We start from the raw sequence: 12818 nt of genomic DNA, 5'->3' as shown, positions 1-12818 counted from the left end.
GGTGGGGAGGGTCAACAGGTTTACCACACCTATCAGCCAATCACCCATTCCCACCACCCTTCTGAGTAATACCCCTCCCCACCCTCTCAACTTAGTTGGTCTCTAAGGTGCTACTGGAAGGAATTTCTTTGTTTTGTTTCAAACAAGGGAGATGAATGAATGAGCTTGGGGGCTTTATGTTTTGTACAACTCTGCTCCTGGCACCCCTTTTTTTGCACAAACAGAAGGAGGGCAGAATCGGCACAAGTGGCCCAGCTCAAAACAGAAGAGAGTACCTCTTTTCTTGAGCGACTTTCCCCACCCAGCATATAGTAAGTATAAGATAAACCAGACACAAGGGAAGCTGCTGTTGGGATACAGTAAAGTCTACCAAAGGGCAACTGGGTGATGTGAATTATGTGCAATATTTGTGTTAATACTGTCTCCAAAATAGCACTTGCTTCTTGATAAGTTGATTGGTACCACACCACAGCTCAAGGGACAGGGGGGAAAAACACTCAGTGATCATTCAGGTGATCATTCAGAGTTGTCTTCATCAGCAGGATCCACTGAAACAACTCTGAAGAAACACAAGCACATTCACAAGCAATTCCTAACCCCTAGTTTTCCTAATGGAGTCCTTGATGAGATTTTCAAGGACACACTTTCTTGAAATCAACAAAAGCCACCTCCTGCCAGAAAACCAGCAGAAAAAAGACCAGGCAGGTCTTTTTCAGGGTATGTGGAGTGGATATTGGCCCACGGTGCTCTTCAGAGGGAACTCTGCAAAGGTATATTTGAAAATAGCAGTTCAGGAATCTGGTACAATAATGAAGTATGCACCATTGTCTACATGAGATGATGCCCCTGGGATTTGAGCGTCGATGAAAAGAATAGTGTTTTTGCAAGGCAGATAGAAAGACACTAACTCTGAGAAGAGGGTACCAATAAAGCACACATGGGAACACACAAACCAGATTTACACAGCTTTTTTTTTTTAAGGAAAAGCCTCGTTTTAATGTTATGGTTGGAATGGCTGTGGATGGGGTCCATCTGAGCTTCTCTTTCATCTCTATTCCTTTGATTGTGAGGGTACAACTCCTTTGTGGACCATGAATCCCTAGTTCCATCCCATGCAGGTTTATTAGACTCCTTTTCCTCTCTCTACTAGTTTTTCCATGTAACGGTTATAGCTCTAAGTAATCATTTTTAAATCGGAGTCTAAATCTCCTTTACGTTCTTACCTAGATGAAAGCCCCACTAAACTCAACTAGATTTTTTTTCCTGAGTACACATTGATAAGATTGCACTGTAAATGTGTTTGCAGCTTACATGATCTGCACTTTCAAGATCCAATCACAAACTTTTAGAATCCAGTATTTTCCTTCATCTGAATAATGAATGCAATGTATTGTTATTTTTCTCTCTGTCATACTCTCTCCCTCTCTTCCATTCCATCCCAACTAATCAAATCCATACATAAACAGTTATTGATAGGGCATGTGTGAAATGGACTTAAAACCAGCTCACAGCTAATGCTGCATAAAAGTCATCAAAATGAGGACTAGAAACAGCAAACACAGTTTAGCTGGCTAGTGCGCCCCCATAAAAGACAACCAGGCTGCAAACCAGTCCCAAGGAAAAAGATTGGATGCATTTTTGCTAAAGGAAGATGATGTTCGACCTGTGAATACATCTTCATTTGAGGGTGATAACAGATGAATAAAAAAGGTAAAGGGACCCCTGACCATTAGGTCCAGTTATAACCGACTGGGGTTGCAGTGCTCATCTCACTTCCGGGTAATGTGGCCAGCATGACTAAGCCGCTTCTGGCGAACCAGAGCAGCACACGGAAATGCCGTTTACCTTCCCGCCAGAGCGGTACCTATTTATCTATTTGCACTTTTGACGTGCTTTCAAACTGCTAGGTTGGCAGGAGCAGGGACCAAGCAACGGGAGCTCACCCTGTCGCGGGGATTTGATCCGCCGACCTTCTGATCGGCAAGTCCTAGGCTCTGTGGTTTAACCCACAGCACCACCCACGTCCCAACAGATGAATAGGAGCACTTAAATTCCTTTAAACTTTCAGCAACCAAGTGGCATCTGCATGAAGTGAGCATTCTAGCGTGTAATCTGCTTACTATGCAGAATACATACTTATCCTCCCGAAGTGTAAACATGCCAATCTATTCCTGCATGCTATCAATGCCTGCCCTCTGCTTCCACACACTCCTCCCAAAATGCCCACCAATGCCACATTTCCCCACCATCACCACCCCTTCTTGCAAGTGCATCCTCCACCACCACCTCCCATGTTTTTCGTGATGCTTCACACTAAAAAGTCCCCAGAAGAGCAATGTCAGCCAAATACTTATTTTGCACGACAGATGCTAGACAGAAGCAACTAGGAGGACCTGTGATATGGAACAGGCAGATCCACAGAGCCACATGTTCTGCATAAGAACAGAGACAACAGGAAGGTGGAGCTGTTTATTTGTGTTTGCATATTGTGAGACTTTGGAAGGAAGCTGCCTAGATGTGAGAAGAGGCAGGGAAACCGTGCAATGAAATTATTAAAAAACAAATACTTTCAGTAATACTCCCTTCTGGCATCACTAGCTTCTGCTGGAATCCACAGGCTATTTTTTCAGCTGCAATCCAGAACCCTCTAATGGGCTTATTTCCCCCAGTAATGCACAACAATTGCACAGCATCTTTTTAGGTACAATCCATCTTTTAATTAGAGCTCTGCAACATGACCTGGTGGGATGTGGACAAAATACCTACCACCATTAAGAACATAGAGGACTGACAAATATACAAGAAAATTGCTGGAGACCTGACAGGGTGCTTGCCCCCAGGTTCATGTGCCTGATTGCAGAGAAGCAGGGCTGCACTACAACAAAACAAGAGAAGAGCACACATGAGTCTGCTAGCAAAAGCATTTTAGCTCAGGATGAACGGAAATGGGACCAGACTGGGACAGAGGGTTGTCTTCTCAAACAGTCCCAGCAACTCGTCACCTTCCAGGCATCCGATGTCCTGCCTCTGCTGAAATTAACAGCAAAGGTTCCACCGATTTCACAGAAGGGAAGCCTCTCCCCACCCACCCACCCACCCATAGCTTGTCCCCACCAAGACTACCTTAAATTTCCAAGATGACACACACAAGCACACCAGTTGTGAAAATTAAGAATTTTGCTCCAACATAAATGATTAACTTTCTTGTTGTGGCGTAATGCACAAAGTGCCTCTGAGAATGAGCAGACTGCATTTCCCCAGAACTGAGGAACTGCTGCCTGCAATGAGAAACATGCAATCAAAGGGCAGGAAAGAGGATTCCAGGGCAGGTGACACAGCTTCCAGGAAGCCTGATCACCTTCTCACACTGTCTATGTGTATCCATCTCTTCTCTTTCCTCCTTTTCCCCCTCCCACCCTCTTTATAAAGCACTGTTGCATCTTCTTTCTATACAAAAGAAACACTCTATCCCTGCAATGTAGAAGTCCACCACTCCACCACCACCCATGTCCTCAGCACACACATGAAAAGGCATTTAACTCCCTTCCTTCAGATGCCCATGCCCACCGTGTACTTAATTTTTCTCTTACTTTACCAGCGTTAAATCCCAGAATACAGGATGTAATAATAAATAAACCACCATGTACTGAATGCCTACCCACTTCACTGAGCAACAGCTATCTGTCCCCTTAACAGACAGACACAAGTATCTGTGAGGCTTTTGTGGGGGGGGGCTGTTTTCAGGTCATTAGCATGGCTCCCCTGTAAGATTAATCCCTCTTGCCACCATTCCATACAGATGGAACAAAGTTTGTTCTCCAAGCACAAACTATCCAATCCAATACCGTCTTCTCACACACCTGCTCCTGACAGTTTCCAAATAACCCTATTTCCCTCAACTTTCAAGCTCCATCCCTTGCACCTCTCAATCCCCATCCCTTGTTGATCTTCAAGAAAATGTTTTTAGAGAGAAAGAGCTGCAGTAGGTCAGCTGGGCTGGAGACATCATTTGAAACAGGAGATCCAAAAAGATGAGGGGGGGGGGAGAGAAGGGGGGCAGCATGGGGCGGATGCAGCAACTTCAAAGGTCAGCAACAGGACGGTCAGGTAGCAACACAACTTGCTGGCTCATGCTGCTTTCAAGCCTCTGGGAACTTCTGTGTAGCTGCATGCTTAATTTTACAAAGCCAGTGACAGGCAGGCTAAAGGAAGGTAGCGTTGGCTATATTTGACTTGCTTCTGCCGTGCTGCGTGGAGTATTGATTGGGGGATTACTGCAGCTTGAGCCTGTGGCATGTTTACATGGAAATAAGTCCCACTAACTGACAACTACACACTATTGGAAAAACTATGCCCCAGGCTCTCCCATAGCTCCATTGCTAGAGCATCTCAGCAATTCTCATTCACCAACGATTTACAGTTGACACTCTCAGGAAAGGAATGGGAAACTTCACAATTACATGGCAAACCTGGTTACTGCGGGATCACCAACAAATACGTAAATTGTGAGCCACATCCACACCACACATCTTCAAACAGCCACTTGCAGGTGCCTGGGAACCTGGACTGGGTTCCAGTTTAGTAGCATAGGTAAAAAAAATTAAGGCACATGTACGCTACAAACATCATGCCGTCAAGTAACCACCTGTATGCACAGCTATCAGGCTTGTCACATGAGCGGAGCTGTTGTCCTATAAAAGTTAGCTAAAATTAATTCAGGAATCTGGGACCAAAGAATCTGACCTGCACACTAGGCAGTGCAGTGCTTACACTACCTTTAAGCTGTAGCACCTTAGAGACCAACTAAGTTTGTTCTGGGTATAAGCTTTCGTGTGCATGCACACTTCTTCAGATTGGTATCTTTGGTCTGCCCTGGATCTTTTAACCCTTTGGAATCCCCCAAAGAGTTAATTTCTCCCTATGTATACTTACTATCCCCGAGGATCAGCTCAACTTCCTCATCAGCATCAGAGTCTTCATCCTCTCCTTCATCTCCCTCTTCAAGCAGGTTGGCCAGCTCCTCATCGTCAGAAGGCGAGAAGTCGTTTTCTCCATCCTCTCCCGCATTCTCGTTGTTTTCCTCTTCCTCCAGATCAGCCTCCAGAAGCTGGTCAGTGTCCAGCTCATCAAGGTCATCTGTGTCATCCTCATCCTCGTCGTCATCTTCTTCCTGTTCCTCCTCCTCCTGAAGAGATATCAAGAAAAACCATTAGAATAAACAAAAACTGAAAGGGCTGAAAGCAATGTTAACAGAGATACATGTGCTGCCATTGGCTGCTCCTGAACACAGCCCTCTTCAGTTGTTACGCGAGCAAAAGGTTATTAGCTAGCACCACATGGCCTTTGTATGTGCTTCTCAATTCAACAGAAGCCTGACTACCTTGAACTAGTCAGTACAATATTTTAAAAGCTGTTATTTGCAACACAGCAAAAGACAACACAGAACAGGATATTTGGCAAAGAACCTAAGGAGCTTAATCTGGTTTTGCCCTACATAACATCAATCCCATTCAAGGTGAAATAATAAGGAGAGAGAGGTTTTGTGAATGAGAGGGTGATCCTGAGTGTGGGTTTTGTCGTCATTGATCTCCGTTATGTCCTAATGAGGAAAATAACCGTACTAGAGACAGGCACTGACAAATTTCTTATGCTTTCCACACATGGCTACTTCCCACTGATGAGAAGAAAAGACAATCTGCATACACACAAACTGAATGCCACCCATTTGCTAAGATTAATTGCTAACAGAGATAAGGGTTCCTAGAACTAGGTTTCCAATGCCTCTTCTTCTCAACAAGGTCATCAGGACTTGTTAGAATATAGTAGGCCCGTAACGTACATTCTGGGTGGTCCACGTGCAAAGGCAACATTGTGCAAAGTCAGAATGACACCCAGAACCACCCCTGCCATTTGAAATCTCTCAAGATCAGGGCCATCCAAGATCTCATGAGACGGCCCCACAAAATTTCACTGGAGCATCCAAGAGGCCTTGTGTGACCATCCCACAGCCCTGGAAGCAAAGCTTGAAAAACTGTTTCTGCCGTTGCATGTTATTCATATATAATTTTAAAAAGGTTTAAAAAGGTTGTTTCAGATGGCCTTGTGAGATCTAACAAGAGGCTCCAGAGCCCAGGAAGCAAGGGTCTCCTGCTTGCTTGCTTGCTTTGTCTGAAATCCACCTGAACCTGCAATCACCTAAGAAAAATAAGCGTTAGTTGCTGGCTATTGTAATTAAAAGATTCACACCTGAAGTTTCATTTCACCCTGTTCAGCACGCACCTTCTTCAAGACTGCATGCAGACACACGGACAAAGCTGAAGTGGCAGGTATTATGCACTCCAAAACTCATACTCTAAGCACAATCCGGTAACGTACAATCAATGACAGCAAATAGTGATTATTAGTTCTTTTAAGTTTTATTTATGGCATATATTCAAATCTCACAAGCCTTCAACAAATGCACACTAGAATCATAGAACTGTAGAGCTGGAAGGGACCCCAGGGGTCATCTAGTCCAACCCCCTGCAATGCAGAAATCTCAGCTAAAGCTTCCATGACACATGGCCATCCAGCCTCTACTTAGAAACCTCCAAGGAAGGAGGGTCCACAAACTCCTGAGGGAGACAGTTCCAGTGTTGAACAACTCTGACAATCAGAAAGTTCTTCCTGATGTTACAAGAAAGGAGATTCCGATTAAACAAGCTTACAAGTTTCTCAGTGAAACACACCCTTGTTTGGTCAAGAATATACCAAGCACCCTCTGTGGAAAAACGTCTGGCCAAGTCTTTTTCAGCTTGCAGAGAAACAGGATTGAGTCAAGGACCTCCCATTCAGTAATATTGCATCCTGAATCCTGAACTGCACAAGAATCAGATATATCTTTGTAAAGAAAAGCATACCTCAGGTGATGAGAAGAAAGCACATCTCCCCATACTATGGTATTCCTATATACTTTGTTTCCATACAACTGACCATCTCACAAGGCAAAAAACAGCATGTCCTAATCACAAAAATATTAACCAAAGGGAACACCTCAGACTAGAAATGCATCCCAACAATACTGGTTGGTAGAAGAAAAGGTTTTAGAATCCATGTCTTGGAAAGGAGACGGATGCCTCTTTGGAGAGAAACTTATCTTCCTAGGCCTACAGGTAAACCACAAGTTGTACCGTACAAATAAAAATCTGGCTTTTGAACCATAGGCGAAAAATAACACTTAGTAGTTGTATAGTACTACATCTCCCAAGCACTCCCAAACACTTCCTGCACAATACATCTGAATAAGAAGTCTTCAGAGTTCCTTTACGTTTCTTCTAGACCCTATAGCAATATAGAGTTGGATCCAGACATAGAGAAAACCCACTGAAATCAATGAAACTTGTTTGTAAAGGATAGCTTTTTAAGTCTCACTGGTTTTAACAAGTCTACTATGTATGACCAACTCTGCATTCAACCCATAGTATGTACATAAAGTCACCTTGCGAGAGTTTCTCTAGTCAAACAGCTCCTGAAAAATACCAAGTTTCAGGAAAATCAATTCCCTTTCTACCATGACCTCTTCCTTTATCCTAATTTATGTTTCCCTCCATTAACTGGGGCTTAAAATTATTCTGTAATACTGAGTCTATATTCCTTCTATAGCTTAACTGTTCTCTGCTACAGAAAAGCTAAACTATTTTTATGAGAATGTGACTCTTATTTTATAAAGCATCATTTTCCACCCTTTTGGTCTCTTGAGAACTCTAGTGAAGACATAAAATTCTTAACAGCAGATGGAACATACAACAACGGAACAGAGGTTCCTCAACACATTTGACCACAATTTCACCTGGCTTCATTTGTGGTCTACATTAGGTAAGTCCACACAAACAATAATTCTCGCACATGCAGTGTTGTGCAAACAGAGACCTAGCCTATTAGTGCCGAGCGTGCCTGGGCCCATCGATAATGAAGTTACAGTATTTTTCGCTCTATAAGACGCACCAGACCACAAGACTGTTTTTGGAGGAGGAAAACAAGGGAAAAAAATATTCTGAATCTCAGAAGCCAGAACAGCAAGAGGGATCGCTGCGCAGTGAAAGCAGCAATCCCTCTTGCTGTTCTGGCTTCTGGGATAGCTGCGCAGCCTGCATTCGCTCCATAAGACGCACACACATTTCCCCTTACTTTTTAGGAGGGAAAAAGTGAGTCTTATAGAGCAAAAAATATGGCACTTCTTCTGACTTCTTTTGCTGTAAGAGACTAATACAGCTACTCTTCTGGAATTGCATTTTCAGCTGCTGGTGCTTCTAACAAATAATTCCATGCCCAACATTTCTGGAGCCCTGGAGCCAACACAATGTTCACCAAAGCACAAAAGCCCTGAGATAAGAATATTTTGGTTCCTATTTGACAAAGGATATATTGTGCATTATTATGGATACAGTAGCCTGAATAAAATATGGTTTAGGGCTTATATTTAATTTTATTCCTACCCATTTAGGATAATTTTTGTCACTTCCGAATTTAAGTTCTTTAATTAAGGGATGCAATAAGACCCCCCTTTCAATAGGTATCATATATTGGGGGAGAAGAGATAACATATGCTGGCCAGTGCATGATAAAGTACGGGTGACTCTCACACGAAGAAGCCTAGGTGAGACACAGGCTTATGCATGTTATCTCCCCATCCTCCCCCACTTAACATTTGGCCTCAGGTTCAGAAGAGACAAAAGATTTTGCTTCTACTTTCAGTGAACAGCCATTAAATGTTATGTCCAAACATCAACAAATTGTGATTAGTCTTAACTAGAGTCTCCTGAAACAAATTGAATCCAAACCTTGTGTTTCAATAAACCATAGTTAAGATCAACTACAGGCTAGGATTCAAACATAACAGTAAACCATCGTTCCTCAACCATCAGTTCCCATTTGTTGTTGGAGTACAACCACTATCTCCTCGGCCAGTATGGTCAACGGTCCGGAATGATGGAAGCCGCAGTCTAACATCAGGGAACCCAAAGTTGGGGAATACTGTGGTTAACTGAAAACAGAACTAAAAGCTTCCAATCGCCTTGCAACCATGCTGGAGGAAGAGAGGTGAGAGAGGGAGCACGTAAGCCCAAAGTTCATGAACGTAACTGTAAACCATGGGTTATTGCTACATCCAAACCATCTGCAGCCAGTAAAACCAATTATTCTGCTTTTACAGACATACACAACTACACATACACATCTGTGTGTACCAGCCTGTATATATCTATACATAAAATACAAATGGAGTTCCTTCAGAGAACGTGTTTTTACTATTATGTCATACATTCCAATCTGCAATAAATGAATTCAATTTCATATGAAGTTTGTTATCCTTCATTTAATCACAATGTATGTTCAACTTAATGGCTGCCCTAAAAGGTGAGGTGGAAATGTATTAAATAAAACTATGCCCTCTCTGAATAGTCTTATTGCTTTTCCAGTACCATAGAATAAACATTATTGTTACTTTCCTTCCTGGGTCTTTCCCAAACCTTACTGTGGAGGCATGAATACCCAGGAAAAAAATGGGGATGGGTGGGGGAGAGAAACAGTTCCTCTCCCCCCAAGCCTTCACAACTCTACCTTATCCCTAATCCTTTCCTCACCCCACACCAAGTTTGAGTTCACTTGCTTCTTTGATCATTATAGAATGTCCTCCAGACAAAAATATTTTAGTGGCTTTTTTTTTTTTACCTTTAGCTTTCAAAATCCAAGTAAAGTCATACCTCACGTTCTGTTTGCTTCATGTTACGTTCTTTCAGGTTACGTCCCGCAGCGACCCGGAAGTTCTGGAAAGGGTTACTTCCGGGTTTCGCCGCTCGCGCATGCGCAGAAGCGCAAAATGACGTCACGCACATGCACAGAAGTGGCGAATCGCAACCCGCACATGCGCAGACGCGCCGATGGTTGCGCTCTTTTCATGTTGCGAACGGGCCTCTGGAATGGATCCCATTTGCAACCAGAGGTACCACTGTATACATGCAAATTCCTCATGGGTCATTGAAAGCAAGACGCAGAACTGACTAGGCATATTAGTACACATTAAGCAAGATTCTTACCATAGGCTTCTATGCAGACCCAGAAGACATGGATAGATGGGACACACGCAACACAGCAAACAATTTGTCATAGGTACCAAATTGGGGTGAAGAGATAAAACACAGTTATTCCCATTCTACAGCTTTAGCCAGTTAAAACAGTAACCACTTATCTACCGTAAGTTGCAAAAGTTGTTTCAATATGTAACACACGTTTTGCCTTTATTTTAGGCAGCAAATTCAGGGAGTGACCCTTAGCCCAAAGGCAGAGTGTACCTGTTGTGCCTGGAGAAGGTTCAGTCCCAGGCAGCCTCTCCAGTTAGAAGGACCAGGTAGCAGCAGGCAAGGTAATATCCTGATACCCTGGAGAGTGACTGCCAACCTGTGCAGACAGCACTGAGCTATACAGACAAATAGCTTCATCTGATATAGGACAGCATCTGATGCTCCCAGACAAGGCAAACCTAAGGCCAACCTTTTATCCCCCCCCCCCAAAACCCCACACACTCATAATTCATAAATTAATACTAAACCAATTACATTTTTCAAAAGTCCTACACTACTAGCTTCACTTCTGTTAAATGTGTCAGGCATGCCTGTATACTGAAACTCTGCTACGGGATAAATCTGTTCAGTTTTTAAAAGTAATAGTTAACTGTGTGTAAAAAGTGATCCAGAGTGAGCTAGTCGTTGAAAAACTAATATTTGGGCATTAAATGGTCAGTTGTGCATTGCTTGGATACTGTGCTCGATTTTGGATACTGTATCTTTAAATTTCCTGGAATTGTATGTGATTAAGTACACCTGTGGGTAGCCATTAGAGTTCTGCCAACAGTTATCAGCTTACTACACTGTTAAGTGATTGCTGATCAACTGCTAATTTATGTACCTGTGGGGACAGTTTATTTGGTATGTGTTTATTATTTATTATGGGGTGTTTATCCAGCTTTGGGAAGGCAGATTGAGAGCTGTGGGAAGGGGCGTCAAATGTTGCCAGAGGCTGCCCAAAAAGGCCTCAAGAGCTGCACGTGGCCCTCAGGCCACACAGCAGACCACGCTGCTGTGGATATTCAGGCCTACCCTTTAGAGGTGCTATACTGTTTTCCTTTCGGAAAGGCAAAGTCTTAAGTACAGTGGTACCCCGCAAGACGAATGCCTCGCAAGACGGAAAACCCGCAAGACGAAAGGGTTTTCTGTTTTGGAGGCACTTCGCAAGACGAATTTCCCTATGGGCTTGCTTCGCAAGACGAAAGCCCATAGGGAAATCTCCGGGGACCTCTTTTAAATTGCTGGCGGTCGGGAGCAAAGACTTTCGCCCACAGCCGGCCTTCAGAAGAGGTCCTGGACCTCTTCTGAAGGCTGGCGGGGGGCAAAAGTCTTTGCTCCCCCCGCCTGCCTTCCTGGGACAGCGGAGACTTCTCCGCTGCCCCGGGCGATCTTAAAATGCTGGCGGGCGGGAGCGAAGCGTTCGCTGCCGACCCCCAGCATTTTAAAATCTCCCCGGGACAGCAGAGAAGTCCCGCCCCGCTCGGGATGGCGGCGCAGAGCTGTCTGCCGTGCCGGGATCAGCGCGGGCTCTGCACGGCCATCGGGAGCCGGGGGAGAAGCCCGCCCCGCTCCAGATGGCCGCGCAAAGCTGTCTGCCGTCCGGGGACTGCAGGCACATCTCCGCTGCCATCCCAAGCGGGGCGCTAAGTCCCGCCCCGCTCTGGATGCCAGCGCAGAGCTGTCTGCCGTCCTGGGACTGCAGGCAGATCTGTGCCGCCATCCCGAGCGGGGCGCTAAGTCCCGCCCCGCTCGGGATGGCGGCGCAGAGCTGTCTGCCGTGCCGGGGTCAGCGCGGGCTCTGCACGGCCATCGGGAGCCGGGGGAGAAGCCCGCCCTGCTCCAGATGGCAGTGCAAAGCTGTCTGCCGTCCGGGGACGGCAGGCACATCTGCGCCGCCATCCCAAGCGGGGCGCTAAGTCCCGCCCCGCTCTGGATGCCAGCGCAGAGCTGTCTGCCGTCCTGGGACTGCAGGCAGATCTGTGCCGCCATCCCGAGCGGGGCGCTAAGTCCCGCCCCGCTCGGGATGGCGGCGCAGAGCTGTCTGCCGTGCCGGGGTCAGCGCGGGCTCTGCACGGCCATCGGGAGCCGGGGGAGAAGCCCGCCCCGCTCCAGATGGCCGCGCAAAGCTGTCTGCCGTCCGGGGACGGCAGGCACATCTGCGCCGCCATCCCAAGCGGGGCGCTAAGTCCCGCCCCGCTCTGGATGCCAGCGCAGAGCTGTCTGCCGTCCTGGGACTGCAGGCAGATCTGCGCCACCATCCCGAGCGGGGCGCTAAGTCCCGCCCCGCTCGGGATGGCGGCGCAGAGCTGTCTGCCCTGCCGGGACTGCCATCCCGAGCGGGGCAGGAGCCTCCATAGGCGCGCGTCACCTCTCCAGCCGGGGGAGGGTCGCAGGGGGCTGCTTTAGCCCCCCGCGCGCTCTCCCAGCTGGAGGTGACGCGCGCCTATGGAGGCTCCTGCCATAGGCGCGTGTCACCTCTCCAGCCGGGGGAGGGTCGCAGGGGGCTGCTTTAGCCCCCCGCGCGCTCTCCCAGCTGGAGAGGTGACGCGCGCCTATGGAGGCTCCTGCCATAGGCGCGTGTCACCTCTCCAGCCGGGGGAGGGTCGCAGGGGGCTGTTTTAGCCCCCCGCGCGCTCTCCCAGCTGGAGAGGTGACGCGCGCCTATGGAGGCTCCTGCCATAGGCGCGTGTCACCTCTCCAGCCGGGGGAGGGTCGCAG

The 12818-nt window shown here is 46.5% G+C and overlaps 1 protein-coding gene across 4 annotated transcripts in view; it reads right to left on the bottom strand.

Annotated features, from left to right (window-relative positions):
• The window catches only part of DCAF1 (DDB1 and CUL4 associated factor 1), a 61712-nt gene that overhangs the window by 1762 nt on the left and 47132 nt on the right, over positions 1-12818 (bottom strand). For 2 of the 4 annotated variants that reach the window (XM_081177541.1, XM_081177540.1), the window contains exons 23-24: positions 4933-5185; positions 2695-2875 (exon numbers count right to left, since the gene is read on the bottom strand). In XM_081177541.1, coding sequence (XP_081033667.1) covers positions 2772-2875; positions 4933-5185 — 357 coding nt within the window. In that variant the 3' untranslated portion in view covers positions 2695-2771. The other 2 variants (XM_081177543.1, XM_081177542.1) reach the window with 2 other exon arrangements.

Source organism: Podarcis bocagei (assembly GCF_964188305.1).
Source record: "Podarcis bocagei genome assembly, chromosome: 2".
Lineage (NCBI taxonomy): Eukaryota > Metazoa > Chordata > Lepidosauria > Squamata > Lacertidae > Podarcis > Podarcis bocagei.
The sequence above is the reverse complement of the archived record's forward strand: the minus strand, read 5'-3'. Positions and strand labels throughout refer to the sequence as shown.